The sequence below is a fragment of the Tachyglossus aculeatus genome, chromosome X3 (genome assembly GCF_015852505.1).
Source record: "Tachyglossus aculeatus isolate mTacAcu1 chromosome X3, mTacAcu1.pri, whole genome shotgun sequence".
NCBI lineage: Eukaryota > Metazoa > Chordata > Mammalia > Monotremata > Tachyglossidae > Tachyglossus > Tachyglossus aculeatus.
Genome location: NC_052099.1, coordinates 34,946,475 through 34,969,566, shown reverse-complemented (window position 1 = coordinate 34,969,566; position 23,092 = coordinate 34,946,475). Strand labels below are relative to the sequence as shown.

At 49.1% G+C, this 23,092-nt stretch overlaps 1 protein-coding gene across 1 annotated transcript; it reads right to left on the bottom strand.

The window, feature by feature from the left end:
- Window positions 1-695: 695 nt before the first annotated feature.
- KDSR (3-ketodihydrosphingosine reductase) lies at window positions 696-22,194 on the bottom strand. The gene is made up of 10 exons (XM_038770395.1): window positions 21,926-22,194; window positions 14,396-14,485; window positions 13,696-13,752; window positions 11,478-11,543; window positions 11,162-11,257; window positions 9,251-9,442; window positions 5,969-6,052; window positions 5,009-5,092; window positions 3,216-3,317; window positions 696-2,475 (listed from the first exon to the last, which is right to left on the bottom strand). The coding sequence occupies exons 1-10, from the start codon at window positions 22,031-22,033 to the stop codon at window positions 2,356-2,358; spliced, it is 999 nt and encodes a 332-aa protein (XP_038626323.1). The 5' UTR covers window positions 22,034-22,194; the 3' UTR covers window positions 696-2,355.
- Between the last annotated feature and the right edge of the window lie 898 nt (window positions 22,195-23,092).

Genomic DNA, 23,092 nt, shown 5'->3' with positions numbered 1-23,092 from the left:
AGAGATCAGGGCTCCAGGCCCAGCTCTGTCACAGGCCTGCAGCGTGACCTTGGGCAAGTTGCTTATCCCCTCTCGGATTCCATTTCCTCATGGGAAATGCGGGGCAGGACATCTACTCTCCCTACTACTTGGGCTGGAAGCCCCCATATGCAAAAGGGATGGGATCCCATCTATCTTGTAGCTATCTTTGCCAGCGCTGGGAACACAGTGAGTGCTTACTAGATGCCATCATCAAGTTAAATTCACAAAAAGTTAAAGAGAGTCCTGAGGGCATAATGGCCAGGGGGTCACCTTTACCCACTGAAGGTACAGTTTTGTGGTCTGGAGAGTCTAGCAATTCAAAGCAAAGCATCAAGAGGGAAAAGTGGAATCCTCCACCATTTTTTTCCAGTACCATTTAGAAGGCGCAGTCTGACCTAATGGACTGAACATGGGCCTGGATTCCAATCCCAACTCTGCTACTTGCCTTCTGGGTGACCTTGGGTAAGTCCCTTAACTTCTCTGTGCGCCTATGTTTCCCCACCTGGAAAACTGGGATTCAATACACGTTCCCCCGCCTAACTTAGACGATGAGCTCCTTGTGGGACAGGGACAGTGCCTGCCTGATTACCTTCTATCTACTCCGGGGCTTTCAACAGTGCTCGACACATAGTAAGGGTTTAACGAACACATTTTTAAAGAAAACAACAACAAAACTTGAGAGTCTTCAGTTTTATCAAATGCCATAATATAATGCATTGTTCCCAGTTGGAAGATCAGGCTGTGAATGACTAATTTCAGGGCAGGGAGGAGTTGATGATGAAGAGGCAAAAAGGTCCCTGGATGAGGAATGCTAAGGAGAAACAGTAGGAAACAAGAAGCTTTGCCAGAGACTCATTTTAGGCACTTACTACAGAGTCCTCTAAATGAACAACAGAGTCTGAGCTTTTGGGCAGTGCTGCAGTAAACGAGAGGCTTTCGGGGCCTAAAGCCCACAGAAGTGGGCAGGGCTGGAATCGCAGAGTGGTTTCAGCAGCACAGCAGGCAGGAAGGGACACGACAGAGCTGAAGTGGGTGTCACTCAGCCAAGTGGAGGTCCAGGAAGTGTTTAGAGAAGAGGGGGATTGAAACAAATCAAATCCAAACCCCCAAAAGTCTTCCCTTCCCTCCTCAACCCCTCAAAAAGTACTCTCCTGCAAACCATGGACCTTGAGTACCTAAATCAATCCACTCCACTCCAAGGGACGAAGCCAAGGCAGATGTTCTTAGCCCCCCTCGAAAGTTCGTCGGGCACCTAGGGTTTTTGCTGGGAAGCCAGAGGTGGGGGTGGTGATGGGGGGGGCTATGAGCAGGATAGGGATGTGTCTGCCTGTTACCATTTGCCACTCGCTGGTGAAAAATGGAGTCAGGGCTTGCTGCTTTCGGGAGTGTGTATTATGGTACTACGTTCCGGCCCAGGGCAAAAGCAGCAAAGAAAGGGGACTGAGTGAATTGGAAGAGAAGGGGCCGGGATATATAAAAATCCAATTCCAGGCGGTGGCTGCTTAAGACACCGTGAAAGCCTTTACGTTCCTAGAATTGAATTTTTCCTTTAGAACATCTTCTCAGGAAACGGCCTCTCTCACAGGTAAAGAATGGCTCGGCCTACTAGGATAGTTTGCCAAAACACGCGCCCTTTCCACCTAGTGAAAATGGTTTTTCAGTAGATCACACTTCCTGCCACCTCCATCACCCACAGGGCAAAGCACAGGACAGTTTGGGGCCACTCGGCGGCCGGTCCACTGCCTCAAAAGCCCCCCCAACCCCCGGCACCACGAGGCCAGGTCATGTCAGCATAGGCAGAGGGCAGGACAGACAGTGACACATACTTAGACCTCCTGTCAAGTGGGGAAACCACCTAGAACCAGGGGGCTTCAGCTTAAAACTTGGCACTAAAACACGGATCAAGAAACCTAATAATCTTCCTTGGAAAATGAAACGCCCTGAAAAAACTATGTGCCGCAAAACCCACTTTTGGTCTCCATCGCTCTTCAAAAATGAAAAGATACACACAGTTATTCAGTATCCCCAGCAAGCAAGCCCTCTGCAAACCTGTTCTCCACACTACTTCCAGCACATCTCCCCCTCAGAGCCCACCGAAGCAGGCAGCCAGGAAGGCAGGCAGGCAAGCTGTCTTCATCCATGTATTTGCATAGCAGTAGTGTTCCGGGGTTGTTCTTCTGTTCCCATTTTCAGTGGCGTTCAGAGGGAGAGTCAAACCATTTCACACATCCAAGCACATTGATACAAGCGTTTACCCATCAGAAATGGAGTCCCACGACAGCATCAAGCTCTCCAAACGATCGAGCAACTATCCTACATTCCGGAGCGTGATCATTAGGCAGTTTTGTCCACAACTTCAGGCTTTTCCCTTTGTAGCACACAGCGACGAACTACGCTGTCAAAGCTCCCCAAGTAAAACAAGGCGATGATGCGAAAGAGGCCCATGGTAACCACCTGCGGTACAGAGAGAAAGACATCTTGCAGTGCTATCGTTTTTTCTAAACGTGCTTCACTGAATCAGAGGGCGGAACGTGTTCTCCCCTAGAGCACGGGCCTGAGAGTCAGAAGGACCTGGGTTCTAATCCCGACTCCGCCACGTCTGCTGTGTGACCTTGGGTAAGTCACTTCATTTGTCTGTGCCTCAGTTACCTCATCTGCCAAAAATAGGGAATAAGAGTGAACCCAATGTGGGACAGGGACTGTGTCCAACCTGATTAACCTGGTATCTAACCCAGTACTTTAAACAGTGCTTGGCACAAACTAAGTGCTTAACAAACACCATGATTATTATTATACGACTGTGTTCTGGGAATACTGACAGCCAGTCACAGAGACAATTTAAGAGGATCCCTATCTTTTAGGGCTCACGTTTGCAGGGCATTTTTACTTTTCCAAAGTACTTTCGCAGCACCTCACTGAGCCCTCCCAGCATCCTTCTCAAGTAGAGAGAGGCAAGAATCAGAGCGAGAAAAAGAGAAGAGCAGTGCCTATAATCGAGGGGGACCAGCAATCTAACCTAAATCCTTCACACAGCAGTTCAAGCCAAATTCATTTTTTTTCTTCACTAGAGATAAAAGAGTTGGTCATCATCCTCATGTAATAATCCCATGCTTTATATCTGTCATCAAGTTTCTTTTATTCTCTGGGCTAAAAAACAGATCATTTCTTTAATCTTTTGGCTGGACGGTACTTACTTGCTGGAGACCTTCAGTAATGGAAGTGACCGGAGCCATTCCACAGGTCAGGGATGAAAGCATGTATCCATCGGAGCCCAAGGAACTGCTAAAGTTTCCTTGCTGGAGAGCAAAAAAGAAAGCGTCACATACAGACATGCAAGGAGACTTCTGTGCTGCCTCAGCTACTGGTAAGACTTCGGGGACTTTTTAAAATAGACATTAACATTTTACGTTTCCTGATGTTCATTTCATTTACAGGTGTTGACAAATTTCACTATGGATAGGACAAGGAGAATGTGTGACTCACCTTAGAAGTAACAATGCCTTTACTACGTCATTTTGTGCTTAAAGACTTAGTGATTCGGAAAAGTGATTTAGTTAGCGTTAACAGGGCGACCTACCACCCAGGTGAGTAGCCAGCCTCCTTTACTGCTGGTACTTAGGATTGTCGCTGCAGATGGCACCAACTGTCCCAGTCACCGCCCCAGGGCAGAGGCCCCAGACCAGGAGCAGGGCAGCTCCTGATTGATATGTGTGCCCAAGGGCATCTCCGCTGAGGGCACTATCAAACAGGAACTCCTCCCATAGGCTTTAAAACACACTACTCTCCTACTACAGCCCAGCCCGCACACTTCACCCCTTTAATGCCAACATACTCACTGTACCCCGATTTCGTCTATCTCACCGCCGACCTCTTCCCACCACGTCCTGCTTCTGGCCTGGAATGCCCACCCTCCTTATATCTGACAATTAATCTTCCCGTCTTCAAAACCTTATTGAAGGCACATCTCCTTCAGGAAGGCTTCCCTGAGCCCTTTTCCTACTCCCTTCTGCCCCTCCCTCACTTGCTTCCCTTACTCATTCCTCCCCACCGCCAGCCCCACTGCATTCATGCCTATATCTGTAATTTATTTATATTTGTGTTTGTCTCCCCCTGTAGACTCTAAGCTCGATGTGGGCAGGGAACGAATCTCTTATATTGTTGCTATACTCTCCCACTCTTAGTAAAGTGCTCTGTGCACAGTAAGCGCTCAGTAAATATGACTGATTGATCAGACCACAGACTCGATCTCATCCTCGACTCCTCTGGGCCACTGGCATCTCATATTCAGTTTTTTGCCAGAATCTGCCAGGTCTTCCTCCACAACATCTCCTGGTCCTGCCCCTTCCTCTCCATCCAAACTGCGCCCGCCCTGGCCCAAACTTTGGTCAGGTCACAGCTAGATTACTGTCTAGGTCCCCTCACTGGTCTCTCAGCCTCCAGCCCGTCCTCCTGCCAGTCTGCACTACACACCGCTGCATGCATCATCTTCTTGAAGCATCGCTTGGCCCACATCTCTCCACTCCCCAGAACCTTCTATTGGCTTCCCACATCTCTCTGGATCCAACAAAAACCCCTTGCAATCATCTTGACGCCTCTCTACCAACTGGCTCCACCTCCCCTCTCTCTTCTCTTCATTCACATTTCCCTACCTCGTTTTCTTCCCTTCTCCTAAGCCAATCTTCTAGCAGTACCTCACTCTCGACTCTCCCATCTCCATCCCCTGGGTCGCACTGCTTCCCCAGCTTGTAACTCCGGCTCTCCCCACATTCAGACCCTTCCTAAAAAAGCCCACCTCCTTCAACAAGTCTTCCTCACTGAATTTCCCTTAAGTTGTCATATAAACGTGTCAGGCAACAATAACAATGCCTAATACAGGGCCCTGCCCCCATTGGGAGCTCAATAAAGGCTACTACGACACACCGAGAAACGGGAGCCTTCTGCCGATCACACAAACAGCCAACGGACAGATAACGGACATTTCACTTACAATGGCATCTTTAACGATGGTTTTGGCCACCTGTTCTGGTCTGCACATAGATGAGGTCTCCGATATCAGTTTTGTTTCCAGAGGCTTGCGCAGAAAAAAATATCCACATTAACAACCTGTCAGCGCCGATTCAATTAAAGGGCAACACATGGCAAAGACGCCCCAGCTGAATGTATGTAGAAAGATGGGATAATTACTTGACTGGAGAGGGAGTGGTTAACGAAAGAACTGGAAAGAGGAGTTTTTAGGCTCCTTGAGGGCAGGACTAGGTCTTCTTTCTTGACCATTCCCCTGTCACAGAACACTAGGGGAAGTCCATACTTGGGGTGGAGGAGGGAGAACTCTGAAGGCAAAGAGACGCCCAACACAGGACTCTGCTTTTGATTCCCAGATAGAGGGAAAATGGCAATGAAAACAGAACAAAAGAGTCCGCAAAACCAAGCTGCCCAATGTAGACTGCAGTTGCAGCCCTGCTAGAATGCCTGCCTCCATTAAATGGTCGATGCACCACGACAGAAGGATGCAGGAACTTTCCTCCACCACGAACATCCTCTCTGGTAAGCCCCAATCCCCACATTGGCATGGGCAGGCTGAGTGCGGGGACCAAGGGGCGTGTGTGTGGCATCAGCCAAGGTTGGGGGTTGCCACCCTTCTCCGCCTTGCCCTCTGCCTCAGCCCGTCCACCCTGCACTGCCCGGGACTTTGCATTTTGGCAACTTTCCAGGATGTAGTCTGCGGGTGGCAGTGAGTGGCCAGGGGAGAAGGCATTCCCCTCGTGGGGGCAGAACCGTAATAAAGGAATTTGTAGGGAAATTGTCCCAGCAGGCCCACCGCACCACCTTCCACAACCCGTCAATCCCCAGATTCGACAGTCTAGAGAACCGGAATTTTTTTTACAACACAAGGCTCTAGACCGGCAATACAACCCCCACCTTCTGGGAAAGCTCCCTCAACTATTACCTTGGTTTTATTTTCTTGGGCAAAACCGGGCGTGTCAGTATCCGGAGGGTAGGCTACCGTTATGTAGATGTTATACGGCTTCACCTGCATTTGAAAGGTTGGAATCGGTTAGGTGACCGGGAAGATGCCATTACCTATTTGCATGCTTCAATTACACACTCTAAGGGCTAATAAGCTGATGGCACCTCTGTCCTGATTGGTTCAGTTCTTCCGTCAGGATTAGAGACCCCAGGGACAAAGAAATGGATAATGAAATGCTTCCTGCTCCATTGGCCTGGCTTTGAGAACCCTAAAGAGAAACACCATAGGGCTCGAACTCAAATTTCCTGGTCAAGGCTGGAGTCCTGGGAAGACAGAAAAGTGCTTTCGGTTCAGCCACCCTCGTCCCTGGATTCACGGATCAAAGGCAAAGGCAGAGGGACGTCCAGAGACCACCCCCACTTCAGTTGTCATTCCCGGGCCCCTGGCCCAGGCAGATGGCTTCTCCTTCGGTCTCTCCTCATCATGGGCCATGCTGCGGGCACCTGCCACGTTCTCTGGTGGCAGCACCTTGAGACTGGAGGGGAGAGGAGAGAGCACATCTCTCTGACCACACAGGCCTGCTTCAATTCTGTGCACCGCAAGCAAGTGGCATCAAAATGGGTATTGCTCTGCGCTTCTGCAGGAACGCAGCCCATGCGCTTGATGAGAACTGGGTGCAATGCCTCTCCATCAGTCAGTGGTACTTACTGGAGAAGCAAGCATGGCTCAGTGGAAAGAGCCTGGGCTTTGGAGTCAGAGGTCATGGGTTCAAATCCCGACTCCGCCAATTGTCAGCTGTGTGACTTTGGGCAAGTCACTTCACTTCTCTGAGCCTCAGGTACCTCATCTGTAAAATGGGGGGTTAGGACTGTGAGCTTCCCGTGGGACAACTTGATCACCTTGTAACCTCCCCAGCGCTTAGAACAGTGCTTTGCACATAGTAAGTGCATAATAAATGTCATTATTATTATTATTACTGAACGCTTCTACTCTGCTCTATTACTGAGAGTGCCACTTCCCTTCTTGAGACCCTTATTCCCGCAACCTGTTGCCCTCACTTTTAATTCAGGCCCTCCGCCCCCAAATCCATGCCACCTCCCTACGGAACTACACCCCACCATGAGATCCTGCATGCCAAACCTGTCCTCCCTCCCTGGTTTTCTATGCTGTGTTCTGATGGGGTGAAGCAGTGAGGCCCCGTGGATACAGCACAGGCCTGGGAATCACAAGGACCTGGGTTCCAATTCTAGCTCCACCACTTGTCTGCTGTGTGACCTTGAGCAAGTCACATAACTTTTCTGTGCCTCAGTTCCCTCATCTGTAAAATGGGGATTAAGATTGTGAGCCCCATATGGGACAAGGATTGTGCCCAACCTGATTACCTTTTATCTAACCCAGAGCTTAGCACAGTGCCTGGCACACAGTAAGCACTTCACATATACCACAAACAAAACAAAACAAAAAAACCCACAAAAAAGTGCCTTCACCCCGGTTTTCATTGGCATTGGTTTCATATTCCTCAGCTGTGGACGGCAGGAGCTGAACGGGGTGTGTCACAGGGGTGTTGTTGGAGACAGAACCAGCAGTTCCACGCCTTCCCCCGCCAGACTTGGAGCCTGCCCAAGGCTTCGGTCGGATTGTCCAGCTCACATTCCTTCCTGCTTCCACGCCATGCCAGAAAACTTTGGAAGACACTCAAGGCCATGAAGTGTTTTTTTTGTTTTGTTTTGTTTTTTTTAAACACACCTGGGAGCAGTAGATCTGGCTCAGCCTGTTTCCACCACCCTAAAGGTTTCCAAGAGCTGGCGATTATCGAAGGAGAATGAAATAAGACTTCACCCTTTCGACCCAGGCAGGTCAGAGCCCAGAGGAGTCTAATCAGCCTAATCAGCATGGAGAAAAGGATGTCAACGTCTCCTGTGACAGAGTCCGTTGCTAAGGTGTCAGGACAGATGGATTTGTGACCCTGGCTCAGAAGTGGCGCTCTGGCAGGGGAGGGAGGGGTTGTCACGGCTGAGAGATTGCTGTTGGGACTTGGAATCCTCCTTCCTTTGGGGTCTGCGTCTCCCGGGCCTGGCTGGACAACCAAGCCAGCCAGACCCCATTGTGCTCCAAGCTCGCTGATGCCTGATGCACCTAAGCACTGTGTCGGAGTCCAGAGAAGGAGTGTGGTTTGCAGGCAGCCTTCCTGGCTCTGCAGCAACCCTTCCCGCCCTAGAGTCGTGGCCTCCTTCGGGTGACTGAGACAGTGGCACCCTCCAAGAGGCCAGAGGGGGCCCCCCAAGTGTCCTGGTAAACCAGTGTGGGACCCCGATCTGGGTCTAGGGGGGGAAGGGGGCCAGAGAGGAGTCCGGTTCTACCTCCACCCATAGGCCAGAGGGCACCCTGCCGTCACCCGCCCCTTAGGGGGCCGAAAGGACTCCGGGAGGCTGCCATAGGTGGAAGCAGCGTGGCTCAGTGGAAAGAGCACGGGCTCTGGAGTCAGAGCTCATGGGTTCAAACCCCGGCTCCGCCAATTGTCAGCTGTGTGACTTTGGGCAAGTCACTTAATTTCTCTGTGCCTGAGTACCTCTTCTGTAAAATGGGGATTAAGACTGTGAGCCCCCCGCAGGACAACCTGATCACGCTGTAACCTTCCCAGCGCTTAGAACAGTGCTTTGCACATAGTAAACGCTTAATAAATGCCATAGAATAGACTAGCCCAGGGGAGTTAGCGGGTTTTGCAGGCCAGGCTGCTGTTACCTCTTCCCTTCCCCACATCACACAGCAACTGTACAGACTGTGGCCCCCAGGGGGCAGCAGCTCCTGGGGTGAATAATAATAATAATAATAATGATGATGGCATTTATTAAGCGCTTACTGTGTGCAAAGCACTGTAGACCCAACTGTTCCAGATCAGCCTAGGAAAGCTAGGAAAAGTCTAGGAGAATATTTTGGCCATCTTATGGAAGCTGAAATATTGATCTCCAAAGTTCAGAATAGCATAAAGCAGCAAATAGGGGAAAGAGACAGAGCGGGATCTGAATACCTTGGTCCTGGGTCCACTAGAAGTGAATCACTGATGAGAGGAGTCCATACGCTCTCTCTTCACCTCATCAGGGAGGTGGGCAAGTACACCCTCCCCATTGGGTCAGGCCCTCCCACCTTGGCAACGGGTCATCCTAACGGAGTCGCCCCGTGGCTGGGAAGACAGGGGTTTGAGCCGAGAGAATGAAGAAAACAATGGGAGGAAAATCGATTCCAGGGAGAGTCAAGGCTTACCTCCATCTGCAGCGCTTCAGCCAGTCCCCGAATGGCAAATTTCGAGGCCGAGTAAGCCGTGTAGCCAAATAGGCCCACCTGGCCTGCCTGCGAGGACACGAACACGATCCGGCCTGTCCTCCTTTCTTTCATGGTGGCGATCACGGCTCGGCTTGGGTAAACGCTCCCCAGGTAATTTGTGCTCATTAATTTCTAGCGGGAAAGAAAAGTTGCCAGTGCCCTTCATTAGCTGATTTAAAATCCGCAGGAGAGCCCGTTTCCCACAGACTGAAGCAATGTGGCCTGGTGGGAAGAGCCCGGGTCTAGGAGACAGAGGACCCGGGCTCTAAGTCCGGCTCCACCATGGACCTTCCGTGCGACTTTGGGCAAATCACTTGACTTCTCTGGGTCTCAGTTCCCTCAACTGCAAAATGACGATTCAATACCAATTCTCCCTCCTTCTTAGACTGTGAGCCCCATGTGGGACCCGATGATCTTGTAGCTATACCAGTGGTTAAATACAGTGCTTGATGACACATATAAGCACTTAAATACCACAATTATTATTTTGACTATTATTTCTTTGGATGGTCAGTTCCAAAAAAAGGGTTCTATGTCTGAGCATCATGCCAGGTCAGACTACTTCCTCCTCGTTACACTGGGCCACTTCACAGCAGCCGTTTGCCATGTCAGTGGCGGAAACCAGGTAAACTGAGCTCTCAGCCCAAGCTGGATGAGTACAAACTCCCATCAGGTGATGCTACTCGGAGATCAGGCTCGGTAGGAAAAGCCACCTGGAGCTCTGGCTCCGGCACAGGCACTCGGGGGTGAGTGTGTCAGTAGCCAGTCAGCAGCATTTATTGAGTGCTTACTGTGCACAGCAGATTGTACTATGTGCTTGGGAAAGTACAATGTATGTGTGTGGAGCTGTGAAAGGTCAACAGTTGGACCTATGGGGAAGCAGGAACACAAATGCAGATGGATTTTAAGGCCCACTTTTGGGAAAAGTCCCTCAACCTCTGGGACTTAGAAGCAAATTTGATTCGAGCACAATCCAAGAATGAATTGATGGACATTTTTCTTTTAACAAAGGCACCTGAAATAGCATTATACTATAAAAGAAAATTGGCAGTGCAGTTGGCTAAAAAAAGTCTTACTGAATGTAGACTTTTAAATTTTAAACCCATATGGAGGCCCAGGGGAGAATTGACAGGACTCCAAAGTCCCCTTGATCTGCCTCCATCCCACACAATTGGGCATCAGTGAAATTCCCTAAGGAGAAACGGAATGTGCAGGCTTAGAAATCGCGAACACTAATCCCAGTTCTACTAGTGCCTTGCTGCCTGCCGGGCAACCGACTGCACCTTCCAATGGAATCCCAGGGTCTTTATCTGTAAAATGGGATGAAAGCAGGCAAAGTGCATGGATGGCCAAGAAGTTGAGCTCAAAAATGTATTATGAAGGAGATTGAAAATGCATGGCTCAGAGCTGATAGCCTGTCCTAATAGGCTGGAATGAAAAACTAACAAATGGAGTTGAGTAGAAAGAGCATGGGCAAGGGAGTAGAAGGACCTGGGTTCTAATCCCCAGCTCCGCCGCTTGTCAGCTGGGTGACAGCACGCCCTTACTGTCTGCCCACTCTACACAGCTCAGGGCTTATTATGAAATGTATTAAAATGTAATTTTTACATTTATTAAATGTAATTTATTTATTTATATTATTGTCCGTCTCCCCCTCTAGACTGTAAGCTCGTTGTGGACAAGGAATGTGTCTGCTTACTGCTACATTGTACTCTCCCAAGCGCTTAATATAGGGCTCCGCACACAGGAAGCGCTCAATAAATATGATTGACTGACTGATTCAGCCTACCGCCCTCCTGACTTGTTGGTTCGTTCACGACGAATCATTAGAATAAACATATCGTTACTCACTTCAAAATAATTCACTTCAAGGTCTTCAAATTTTCCTGATTGTGAAAATCCCGCACAGTTTATCAGCATGTCCACCGGACCCAGCTTCTCCTGTGCCTGAAAACACCATTCGTTATTAGTTGGAGCCGGTCTTTGGGAGGAGAGAAGAGAAAGGCTCAAGGCCTTAATTCCAAACTATACTGGCTGATCATCTACCATTACAAATGCACAAAAGATGGACCAGTTCTAAGAGATTCTACATTCCACGCCTGACATGGAAAACAGTGACAAGCGGTCGAGATTCCCCATCAACGAGCCCTGAGGTACTCCTCCTTACTTGTTTGATGACATTCTCTACCTGTCCGTAGTCTCGGGATATGTCAACCGATATGCAGAGCACAACCTGGGCAAAAGAAAAGCCAATGTGGTCGGTGAGAAGAGAGAGAAAGAGCTCTGTTTAATGAGTCCAGTCATCCCACCGATAGGTATCTAGTCAGAAAAGAAGTTCCAAACACTTTGGAAGGTAGTTAACACAAGAGAAGTCCTGAGAGAACATTTGATTGAAAAGTCTGCTTCACTGGGAAAGGCCATCAGAAAAGGGAATGAAAACACTGGGTTAAAATGCTATTTTTGAGCAAGATACTGTCTGTGACTACACTGCCTAGATCGATTTATCCTAAAATAGCTTGGGGAAGACAGGAGGGGAGAGGGAAAATGGCGGGGGGCAGGAGGAGGGAGGGAGGAGGAGGAAGGGGAGTGTCGGCAGGTAGCACGAGAATGAACTGACCAGGTGAGGGTCCCAGGGACCATTGTGCCTTGTTTTCCCCCTGCATCCCACAAACCATTTCTCGAATGGGCTGGTGGTGGAAGAGGTGGGGCAGCAGGAGTGGTTTGGGGAGGTTCACGTTCTAGACCGCCTGCGTTTCTGGTACAAAATGGCACTGGGGTAGTCAGCTCCGCCCTCTGAGAGAGCGGGCTGTTCCCACATGGCCGCGGATGGGAGTGGTTGATTAACCCCAGACCAGATTTGGGACGGCCCGGCCCGTCGTGGATCAGATGGAAATTCCCAGGGCAGGTCCCTCCTCTGGGGCTGTTCCCGGATGGACCAGACTAGCCCTCCTGGGTCCAGGTTGGAGTGGACTGGCCCTCCCTGGGCTCCCTCTGACCAAAGGGGACATCTTTAATCTGACCTGGCTCTGTCACTGCCTCTAGCCCAATTTTGCCCAACGGGAGCCCTCTGCCTATAGGAGATATGGTTTATCACGGACTCTCACGCTTCAGTTCCTGAAGAAGCAAAAGCCAAGAGGGAGGTGGCCCATTTCCCTCTGCAGGGGGCACGCCCAACTTGTAGGCTCACTCTCAAACTGCAGGCACAGTTCTCTCTTCTTCCCTTCCTTTCCTCTCATAGCTTCTTTGGAAGATGTGAGGCTGAAGGACCCCTTCCAAAAGGACAAAGAACCTCCTCAGCCAGAACTCGGTGACACTGTGAATGTCAGCTCGTTGCGGACAGGGAATGTGCCTGTTTAGTGTTGTACTGTACTCTCCCAAGGCTTAGTACAATGCTCCGTGCACAGTAAGTGCTCAATAATGAATGAATGAGGCCAGACTCTGAGCATGCACCTGCCACAGCGACAACCAGCAACCACGACCTCTTGCCTGTGGGGTCTGACTGTACGACAGTGGGGCCTCCATCATACACCCCTGCCCCACTGGCCTCCGCGCTCCCTCCACCCGTCTGCCCTCAGTCCGGCACACCTGAAGCCGCCCCACATGGCGGCTGGTTACCGTGTGAGTCCCTGGCGGAGGTGTGGAAAGAAGCCGGAATCCCCAAAGTAGGAAAAATGTTGCCAGCACAAGATTCTTTCAGCCTCTGGATACCAGCAGGAAGGGGTTTAGCCCAGACAGTTTGCCAAAGCACCAGAAAGAAACACAGCATTAAGTGCCTCTGAGGCCACAATCCTCAGTCAGAAACCCCCGGCTGCCATAACCACCGGTCGAGCGCCCGCGGGGCACCCCTGCCACGTGCGCTCTCTGGAAGGATTTGGGATACGGCCAGGGGCTGCCCACCCCCTAGGCCAGAGGTTCTGCCCATCCCCAGGCTAGAGGTCCCGCCCTGGCCCACTGCACCCGATGACACATCCGTCGCCGAGAATCAGGGAGCCCAAGGTGCCAATTCCCACAGGCCCAACAAGCCGCTGGGCACGCGCCCTCCAACTCGGCCCGGCACTGGGCTCGGTCCGGGCCCAGCAGGAGAAGTCGTCTTTCTCTAGATGGGGGCATGGGGATTGCTGGACTGAGGATCTACCGTGGGAATAATAGGATGAGGGTTTACACACGTTTTTGGCAAAGGAGCCAAGGTCTTGGGCAATGAAAAGGCATTTCAGGCTCCTTCAAGCAGGCTAACAATCAGTCGGTCAATCAACCCAGCCAGGAAACAAACAGGCAGGCAGGCAGGCAGGCTAGCAGGTGTGTTAGTCACGAGAAGCAGGGGTTGTTGGCCCCTTCGCGATCTGAGGTTGACTGCAACATAAAGCAGGGCAGAAGCAATAATTTACCTGTTTGTCATTAATCGAGTGCTGTTCAATTTCCTTCTTGGCCTGCAGAAGCTTGTTCTAGAACCAATACAGATTCGTTAGGTTTGTTTTTGCTCCTTTTTAAAAATGCATCAGAGACAATCATTCATCCAAAAACAGAAAAATATTTAAAACCGTGCCACGGTCCAGTTCACCAGCAGAAAGGAATTGTAAATCTATTCTATGGAAGGAGATGGAAAGAAGGGAACATCTTAACCCTCCCCAATTCCCCCGCCATGATGTCCCAACAGCCTGGTCTAGGGTGGGAGGGGAGGAACAGGAAAGAAAGAGGCGCGGAGAGGCAGGGAGTTGAACTGGATCCAGCCAGGTCCACAGACTCGAAATGGTCCGCCGACCCAACGTGGTCCATGGACTTGAGACACGTGCATCAGGCCCGGCCTGCGCTGGACCCAAATGGCAGGCCACACCCTCCCCGGGCTCCCTCTCCCATCAGCAAGGACCAAAGTGCTCTCAGGAAAAATGGAAATGCTCAATGATCACTTGGACCACTCTGTAAATGTTTTGCTTCCATTCGGATGTCAAAATGAGGCCACAAACTAAGCAAAAAACATTTTGCTGCATAAAAATTGTATCTCGTACATATCAGTCCCCTTTTCAAAAACTCCAAAAAGAATTTACATTGAAGTACCAGAAAGACAACAACAAGTGAGTCAAGAGTTACCTCATTTCTTGCAACCAGGGTTATGAATGCTCCTTGTTTATAGCATTCAATAGCAACCGATTTTCCAATGCCACTGGAGCCTCCAGTAACCTAAAAACCAAAGAAATGCGAGAAGACAAACCTGAAATTTCCCTTAGAAAGAAACAGTGGTAACTAAACCTCATAATAATAATATTTATCAAGCACTTAGTATATGTCAAGCACTGTTCTAAACACTGGGGTAGATACAAGGTTATCAGTTTGGAGAGAGTCCCCACCCCACATGGGGCTCACAGTCTATGTAGACAGGTGGAGGAGATACTCCCTCATTTTTACAGACATGGCAACTGAAGCATATTTACTATTCTATTTATTTTGTTAATGATGTGCATCTAGCTTTACTTCTATTTATTCTGATGACATGACACCTGTCCACATGTTTTGTTGTCTGTCTCCCCCTTCTAGACTATGAGACTGTTGTTGGATAGGGACTGCCTCTGTTGCCAACTTGTTCTTCCCAAGCACTTAGTACAGTGCTCTGCACACAGTAAGCGCTCAATAAATATGACTGAATGAATGAATGAAATAGAGAAGTTAAGTGACTTGTTCAAGGTCACACAGCAGATGAGTGGCAGTGCCAAGATTAAACCCCAGGTCCTCTAACTCCCAGCCCATGCTCTTTCCACTAGGCCATGCTGCTTCTGTATTGAAAAAAATCAGCAATAACATGCAAAGGGCTGACTTTTCTTCTAGTTCCTTCCCTGTCTAGATTGAATACTCCTTGGGGATCTAAGAGAAGCAACGTGAGAAGCAGGGTGGTCTTCGGTTCTGCTCAGGTGAAGTGTCTTCATGCCTCATCCACGCTGGTCTGCTTGCTTTGCTCTGTGCCTTGGGCACAAAAAACGTCCCCAGCCTGAAGGATTCTGACAATTTTCTTATCTCATTCCTTTGTCAAAAGTCAGTTAACATTCACCAGACACCTGCTGGAGTGGAGACTGGGGCCTAGGGACTCAACCATGACCACAGCAGTTGCTAAACGGCTGATAGTGTTATGCCACAAAATGTCCCACACCACAAAACTTCCCCCATCCCTCCCTCTCTTTCTCTCTCTCCTTCCTTCCCTCCCTCCCTCCCCTTGATTTACACCAATTGTCACCTCAACTAGGCCCATCTCTCAGCAAAGTCCCTGTTGAATGTATGCACAGACTGTGGAAATTAGTTTCACAGCTAGACCAGAGTCCAAATACAAACACTAACCTAGCAACGAGAGCCTTAACCTCCATAATCTTTTTGACTCAGAGCAAGCTAACACCATCATCAGCATCATCATCACTGGTACTTCTTGAACACTAACTGTGTGCAGAGCACTGTACTAAGCACTTGGGAGAGTAAAATACAACCGAGTTGGTAGGCACGCTCCTGCCCACAAGAAGATAAAAAGTCTAGAGATGAACTTAAACAAGTCAACTCTCCCAAGTAAGATTCCACGCTTTCTTAGTTGACATCTATTTCACCGGCAGAAACAGGGTTTCGGCCAGTGGAGGAAGGACAGGTGACCAGCCGGTTTCCATATTGTTTCCAAGACGAGACTCCAAGACAATAGTGATATCTGGGTCAGCAGATTCAGGTTGAGACAGGTGAGAGCAAATGACACCCACTACCCAGGGCAGTAACCCGCTCTCTGTGGCCATCCAAAACCAAGCGGGGTCCAGTGGGTTCCCTGGGCCTGGTGGCACTGCCGCCGACCTTCTCGTCCGTTGGCCACGCAGAATGACCAGCTAAGATATTGGCCCCTTGGCCCCTGTCCCTTTCCCAGGACAAAGGCAAGGGGGCCCAACAGGCTTTGGAGTGTCGGAGGCTTTTTTTTTCTTCTTTTTATGGAATTTGTTAAGTGGTTTCTATGTACACTCTATGCACTAAAGCACTGGGGTACATACAAATTAATTAGATTGCCCGCATAGGCTCACTGTCTTAATCCCCATTTACAGATAATAATAATAATAATAATAATAATGTTGGTATTTGTTAAGCGCTTACTACGTGCCAAGCACTATTCTAAGCGCTGGGGGGATACAAGGTAATCAAGGTTGTCCCATGTGGGGCTCACAGTCTTCATCCCCATTTCACAGATGAGGTAACTGAGGCTCGGAGACGTTAACTGACTTGCCCAAGGTCACACAGCAGACAAGTGGCCTTCTAGACTGTGAGCCCGTCCTTCTAGACTATGAGCCTGTATTTGGGTAGGGACTGTCTCTATGTGTTGCTGATTTATACTTCCCAAGTGCTTAGTACAGTGCTCTGCACACAGTAAACGCTCAATAAATTTGATTGAATGAACAACGTGGCGGGGCCGAACTTGGAACCCAGGCCCATACTCTATCTACGAGTATGTACGTCACAGCCAGAAGCTCTGGCTTAACTTCAGAGCCAGAAGCAGTGGAAAGAGCCTGGGCTTGAGAGTCAGAAGTCATGGGTTCGAATCCCAGCTTTGCCACTTGTCAGCTGTGTGACCTTGGGCAAGTCACTTAACTTTTAGAGAAGCAGCGTGGCTCAGTGGAAAGAGCACGGGCTTTGGAGTCAAAGGTCATGGGTTCAAATCCCGGCTCCACCACATGTCTGCTGTATGACCTTGGGCAAGTCACTTAACTTCTCTGAGCCTCAGTGACCTCATCTGTAAAATGGGGATTAAGACTGTGAGCCCCACGTGGGACAACCTGATCACCTTGTATCCCCCCCAGTGCTTAGAACAGTGCTTTGCACATAGTAAGCGCTTAACAAATGCCAACATTATTATTATTATTATTACGAGGCCATACTCCAATCCCTTCCTGGCAGGCTTTTGGAGGGTCCGGGGGTCTGGTCCTTTGGGGGCTGGGGTCCTGCTGGCCATCAGACTCAGAGGGGAGACTGACGGTCACTGGAGGGGGGAGTTGAGGGCGGGGGAGGTTGAGGCATGAAAAGTGGCAGCAACGGGAGGGAGAAGAGTCCTTTGACCACCCTTTCAGTGGGCCTAGCTGGCAAGTGGTAGCCACCACCGGCCCCCTCCCCGATTGAAATCTCCCTGCCGGGCAGAGGCGACAGGTAGACCGTGGGCGGGGCCAGGTAATGGGCGAGGGGAAGAGAAAGAGGGGCAAGTAAAAAGAGGCAACAAAATGGGGGAGAGAATGAGAACCGGTGAAGACAGGGTATTTCCTCTAGTAATTACTTATAACTAGGTTCTGCTCCTTTAATTAATTCTTATCGCACGTACGGCGAGGAGCAGCATGGCCTAGCGGCAAGAGCCCGGGCTTGTGAGTCAGAGGTCGTGGGTTCTAATCTCAACTCCGCCACTTGTCTGCTCTGTGACCTTGGGCAAGTCACTTCGCTTCTCTGTGCCTCAGTTACCTCATCTGTCAAATGGGGATTGGGACTGTGAGCCCCATGTGGGACAGGGACCGTATCCAACCTGATTGCCTTGTATCTAACCCCGTGCTTAGAACGGTGCTTGGCACATAGTAAGCGCTTAACAAATACCATAATTATTATGTACTTTTTGGGCCTGATCACCTTGTATCCCCCCAGCGCTTAAAACAGTGCTTTGCATATAGTAAGTGGTTAACAAATGCTATCATTATTATTATTATTATTATTACTGTCAGCTGTGTGACCTTGGGCAAGCCACTTGACTTCTCTGTGCCTCAGGTACCACATCTGTAAAATAGAGATTAAGGCTGTGAGCCCCACGTGGGACAACTTGATAATAATAATAATAATAACAGCATTTATTAAGCACTTACTATGTGCAAAGCACTGTTCTAAGCGCTGGGGAGATTACAAGGTGATCAGGTTGTCCCACAGGGGGCTCACAGTCTTCATCCCCATTTTACAGATTAGGTAATTGAAGCACAGAGAAGTGAAGTGACTTGCCCAAAGCCACACAGCTGACAATTGGCGGAGCCGGGATTTGAACCCCTGAGCTCTGACTCCACAGCTCGTGTTCTTTCCACTGAGCCATGCCGTGTAGCCCCCCGGGTGCTTAGAACAGTGCTTCACACACAGTAAGCACTTCACAAATACCATCATCATTATTATTATTATTATTATTATAATTACAGTGCCTGGCACAGAGTAAGCACTTAACATTCATTCATTCATTCAGTCGTATTTATTGAGCGCTTACTCATTCATTCATTCAATCATATTTATTGAGCACTTATTCATTCAATCGTATTTATTGAGCGCTTACTGTGTGCAGAGCACTGTACTAAACGCTTGCGAAGTATAAGTTGGCAACATATAGAGACAGTCCCTACCCAACAGTGGGCTCACAGTCTAGAAGGGGGAGACAGACAACAAAACAAAACATATTAAGAAAATAAAATAAACAGAATAGTAAGTATGTCAGAGCACTGTACTAAGCGCTTGGGAAGTACAAGTTGGCAACGGTATGGTACAGAGACGATCCTTACCCAACAACGGGCTCACAGTCTAGAAGGGCGAGAGGGACAAAACAGAACAAGTAGCCAGGCATCAATAACATCAAAATTCATTCATTCATTAGTGGAAAGAGCCAGGGCTCTGGAGTCAGAGGTCATGGGTTCAAATCCCGGCTCCACCAATTGTCAGCTGTGTGACTCTGGGCAAGTCACTTAACTTCTCTGTACCTCAGTTACCTCATCTGTAAAATGGGGATGAAGACTGTGAGCCCCACGTGGGACAACCTGATCACCCTGTATCCCCCCAGTACTTAGAACAGTGCTTTGCACACAGTAAGCACTTAAACACCATCATTAGTAATAATAATAATTTTGGTATTTGTTAAGCGCTATGTGCCAAGCACTGTTCTAAGCGCTGGGGAGGATACAGTGTGGCTCAGTGGAAAAGAGCCCGGGCTTTGGAGTGAGAGGTTGTGGGTTCAAATCCCGGCTCCGCCACTTGTCAGCTGTGTGACTTTGGGCAAGTCACTTAACTTCTCTGTGCCTCAGTTCCCTCATCTGGAAAATGGGGGTGAAGACTGCGAGCCCCCCCGAGGGACAACCTGATCACCTTGTAACCTCCCCAGCGCTTAGGACAGTGCTTTGCAATCAATCAATCCATCATATTTATTGAGCGCTTACTGTGTGCAGAGCACTGTACTAAGCGCTTGGGAAGTACAAGTTGGCAACATATAGAGACAGTCCCTACCCAACAGTGGGCTCACAGTCTAGAAGTGTAGACATTTGCACATAGTAAGTGCTTAATAAATGCCATTATTATTATTATTTGGAGTCAGAGGTCATGGGTTCAAATCCCAGCTCCGCCAATTGTCAGCTGTGTGACTTCAGGCAAGTCACTTCTTTCTCTGTGCCTCAGTTCCCTCATCTGTAAAATGGGGATGAAAACTGTGAGCCCCCAGTGGGACAACCTGATCAATCAATCGTATTTATTGAGCGCTTACTGTGTGCAAAGCACTGTACTAAGCGCTTGGGAAGTACAAGTTGGCAACATATAGAGACAGTCCCTACCCAACAGTGGGCTCACAGTCTAAAAGGGGGAGACAGAGAACAAAACCGAACATACTAACAAAATAAAATAAATAGAATAGATATGTACAAGTAAAATAAATAGAGTAATAAATATGTACATACGTAAATGTGTACATATTTACATGTACATATGTAAATATGTACTGATCACCTTGCAACCTCCCCAGCAGTGCCTTGCACATAGTAAGCGCTTAACAAATGCCACTGTTCTAACTTGTACTTCCCAAGCGCTTAGTCCAGTGCTCTGCACACAGTAAGCGCTCCACAAATATCAATCAATCGTATTTATTGAGTGCTTACTGTGTGCACAGCACTGGACTAAGCGCTTGGGAAGTCCAAGTTGGCAACATATAGAGACAGTCCCTATCCAACAGTGGGCTCACAGTCTAGAAGTGTAGACATTTGCACATAGTAAGTGCTTAATAAATGCCATTATTATTATTATTTGGAGTCAGAGGTCATGGGTTCAAATCCTGGCTCCGCCAATTGTCAGCTGTGTGACTTCGGGCAAGTCACTTCTTTCTCTATGCCTGAGTTCCCTCGTCTGTAAAATGGGGTTGAAAACTGTTAGACCCCGTGGGACAACCTGATCAATCAATCAATCGCATTTATTGAGCGCTTACTGTGTGCAGAGCACTGTACTAAGCGCTTGGGAAGTCCAAGTTGGCAACATATAGAGACATTAGGAAGGCCAAGTTGAGTTGGCAACATATAGAGACATTGGGAAGTCCAAGTTGGCAACATATAAAGACAGTCCCTACCCAACAGTGGGCTCACAGTCTAAAAGGGGGAGACAGAGGACAAAACCAAACATACTAACAAAATAAAATAAATAGAATAGATCTGTACAAGTAAAATAGAGTAAGAAATATGCACATACATAAATGTGTACATATTTACATGTATATATGTAAATATGTACTGATCACCTTGTAACCTCCCCAGCAGTGCCTTGCACATAGTAAGCGCTTAACAAATGTCACTGTTCTAACCTGTACTTCCCAAGCGCTTAGTCCAGTGCTCTGCACACGGTAAGCGCTCCATAAATATCAATCAATCGTACTGATTGAGCGCTTACTGTGTGCAGAGCACTGGACTAAGCGCCTGGGAAGTCCAAGTTGGCAACCTATAGAGACAGCCCCTACCCAACAGTGGGCTCACAGTCTAAAAGGGGGAGACAGAGGACAAAACCAAACAGACAAAATAAAATAAATAGAATAGATCTGTACAAGTAAAATAGAGTAATAAATATGCACATATGTAAATGTGTACATACTTACATGTACATCACCTTGCAACCTCCCCAGCAGTGCCTTGCACATACTAAGCGCTTAACAAATGCCGCTGTTCTAACCTGTACTTCCCAAGCGCTTAGTCCAGTGCTCTGCACACGGTAAGTGCTCCATAAATATCAATCAATCGTATTTATTGAGCGCTTACTGTGTGCACAGCACTGGACTAAGCGCTTGGGAAGTCCATGTTGGCAACATATAGAGACATTGGGAAGTCCAAGTTGGCAACATATAGAGACATTGGGAAGTCCAAGTTGGGGACATATAGAGACAGTCCCTACCCAACAGTGGGCTCCCAGTCTAAAAGGGGGAGACAGAGGACAAAACCAAACATACTAACAAAATACAATAAATAGAATAGATCTGTACAAGCAAAATAGAGTAATAAATATGCACATACGTAAATGTGTACATATTTACATGTACATCACCTTGCAACCTCCCCAGCAGTGCCTTGCACATAGTAAGCGCTTAACAAATGCCACTTGTACTTCCCAAGCGCTTAGTCCAGTGCTCTGCACGCAGTAAGCGCTCAATAAATGCAATTGATTGATTGATTGATAGTAAGCTCTTAACAAATGCCACTGTTCTAACCTGGACTTCCCAAGCGCTTAGTCCAGGGCTCCGCACGCAGTAAGCGCTCCATAAATACGATTGAGTGACTCGGTATTGACTGAGCGCTTATAGCCGAGCTTGTCATGCTTGTCACCTTCCCTCCCCCCGCCCCCGGGCCGGGCCGGGCCTCGGTGTCTCACCACGACATGAGCCCCCGGCAGGGCGAGGGGCTTGGGGCTGATGAGCGGAGACACCATGTAGAGGAGCAGCACGAAGGCCACCAGCAGGGCGGCCGCCAGCAGCAGCATCCTCCGGCCGGGCGGTGGGTCCCTGTGGGAAGCAAAGACGGAGGAAGGGAAGGGAAAGAGGGAGGGAAAGAAGGAAGGAGGAGCAAGCCCAGCTGGACGAGGCCTCCAGCAGGATGGGCCTGGATGTGGGCCTGGATCTGGGCCCGGTCCCCTCCCCTCCCCTCCCGGCGGCAGGGGCAGGAAGAGGCCGGCAGGGGGCGCGGCGGAGCCCGGCCCGGGGGCGGCCCCTAGCGGGCGGCGGCCGCCACTGCAGGGAGCCGCCAACGTCGCCCAACGCCTGGCGCCCAGCCCCGCCCCGCCCCGGAAGTGACGCCCCGCGGACCCTGCTCATTCATTCATTCATTCATTCATTCATTCATTCATTCATTCACTCACTCACTCATTCACTCATTCATTCAATCATATTGACTGAGCACTTACTGTGTGCAGAGCACTGGACTAAGCGCTTGGGAAGTCCAAGTTGGCAACATACAGAGACGGTCCCTAACCAACAGTGGGCTCACAGGCTGGAAGAGGGAGCATGCAAGAGAAAAGTCCTTTAAGAAAAAAAAACAGTAATGTATTCCTTTCAATCAATCAGTCGTATTTATTGAGCGCTTACTGTGTGCAGAGCACTGGACTAAGCGCTTGGGAGAGTACAAGTTGGCAACATAGAGAGGCGGTCCCCACCCAACAGTGGGCTCACAGTCTGGAAGAGGGAGCATGCAAGAGAAAAGTTCTTTAAGGAAAGAAAAACAGTAATGTATTCCTTTCAATCAATCAATCAATCAATCGTATTTATTGAGCGCTTACTGTGTGCAGAGCACTGGACTAAGCGCTCGGGAAGTCCAAGTTGGCAACAGATGGAGACGGTCCCTACCCAGCAACGGGCTCACGGTCTGGAAGAGGGAGCATGCAAGAGAAAAGTTCTTTAAGAAAAAAAAAAACAGTAATGTATTCCTTTCAATCAATCAATGTCGTATTTATTGAGCGATTACTGTGTGCAGGGCACTGGACTAAGCGCTCGGGAAGTCCAAGTTGGCAACAGATAGAGACGGTCCCTACCCAACAGCGGGCTCA

What these genes read in the sequence shown, in the direction of transcription:
- KDSR (XM_038770395.1), bottom strand. Translation starts at nt 22,033, where the DNA reads ATGCTGCTGCTGGCGGCCGCCCTGCTGGTGGCCTTCGTGCTGCTCCTC. An exon ending in TGCCGGGGGCTCATGTCGTG is followed by an intron (nt 14,486 to 21,925) that starts GTGAGACACCGA and finishes TTTGGTTTTTAG; the next exon opens with GTTACTGGAGGCTCCAGTGG. An exon ending in CCCAAGAAAATAAAACCAAG is followed by an intron (nt 5,093 to 5,968) that starts GTAATAGTTGAG and finishes TTTCTGCGCAAG; the next exon opens with CCTCTGGAAACAAAACTGAT.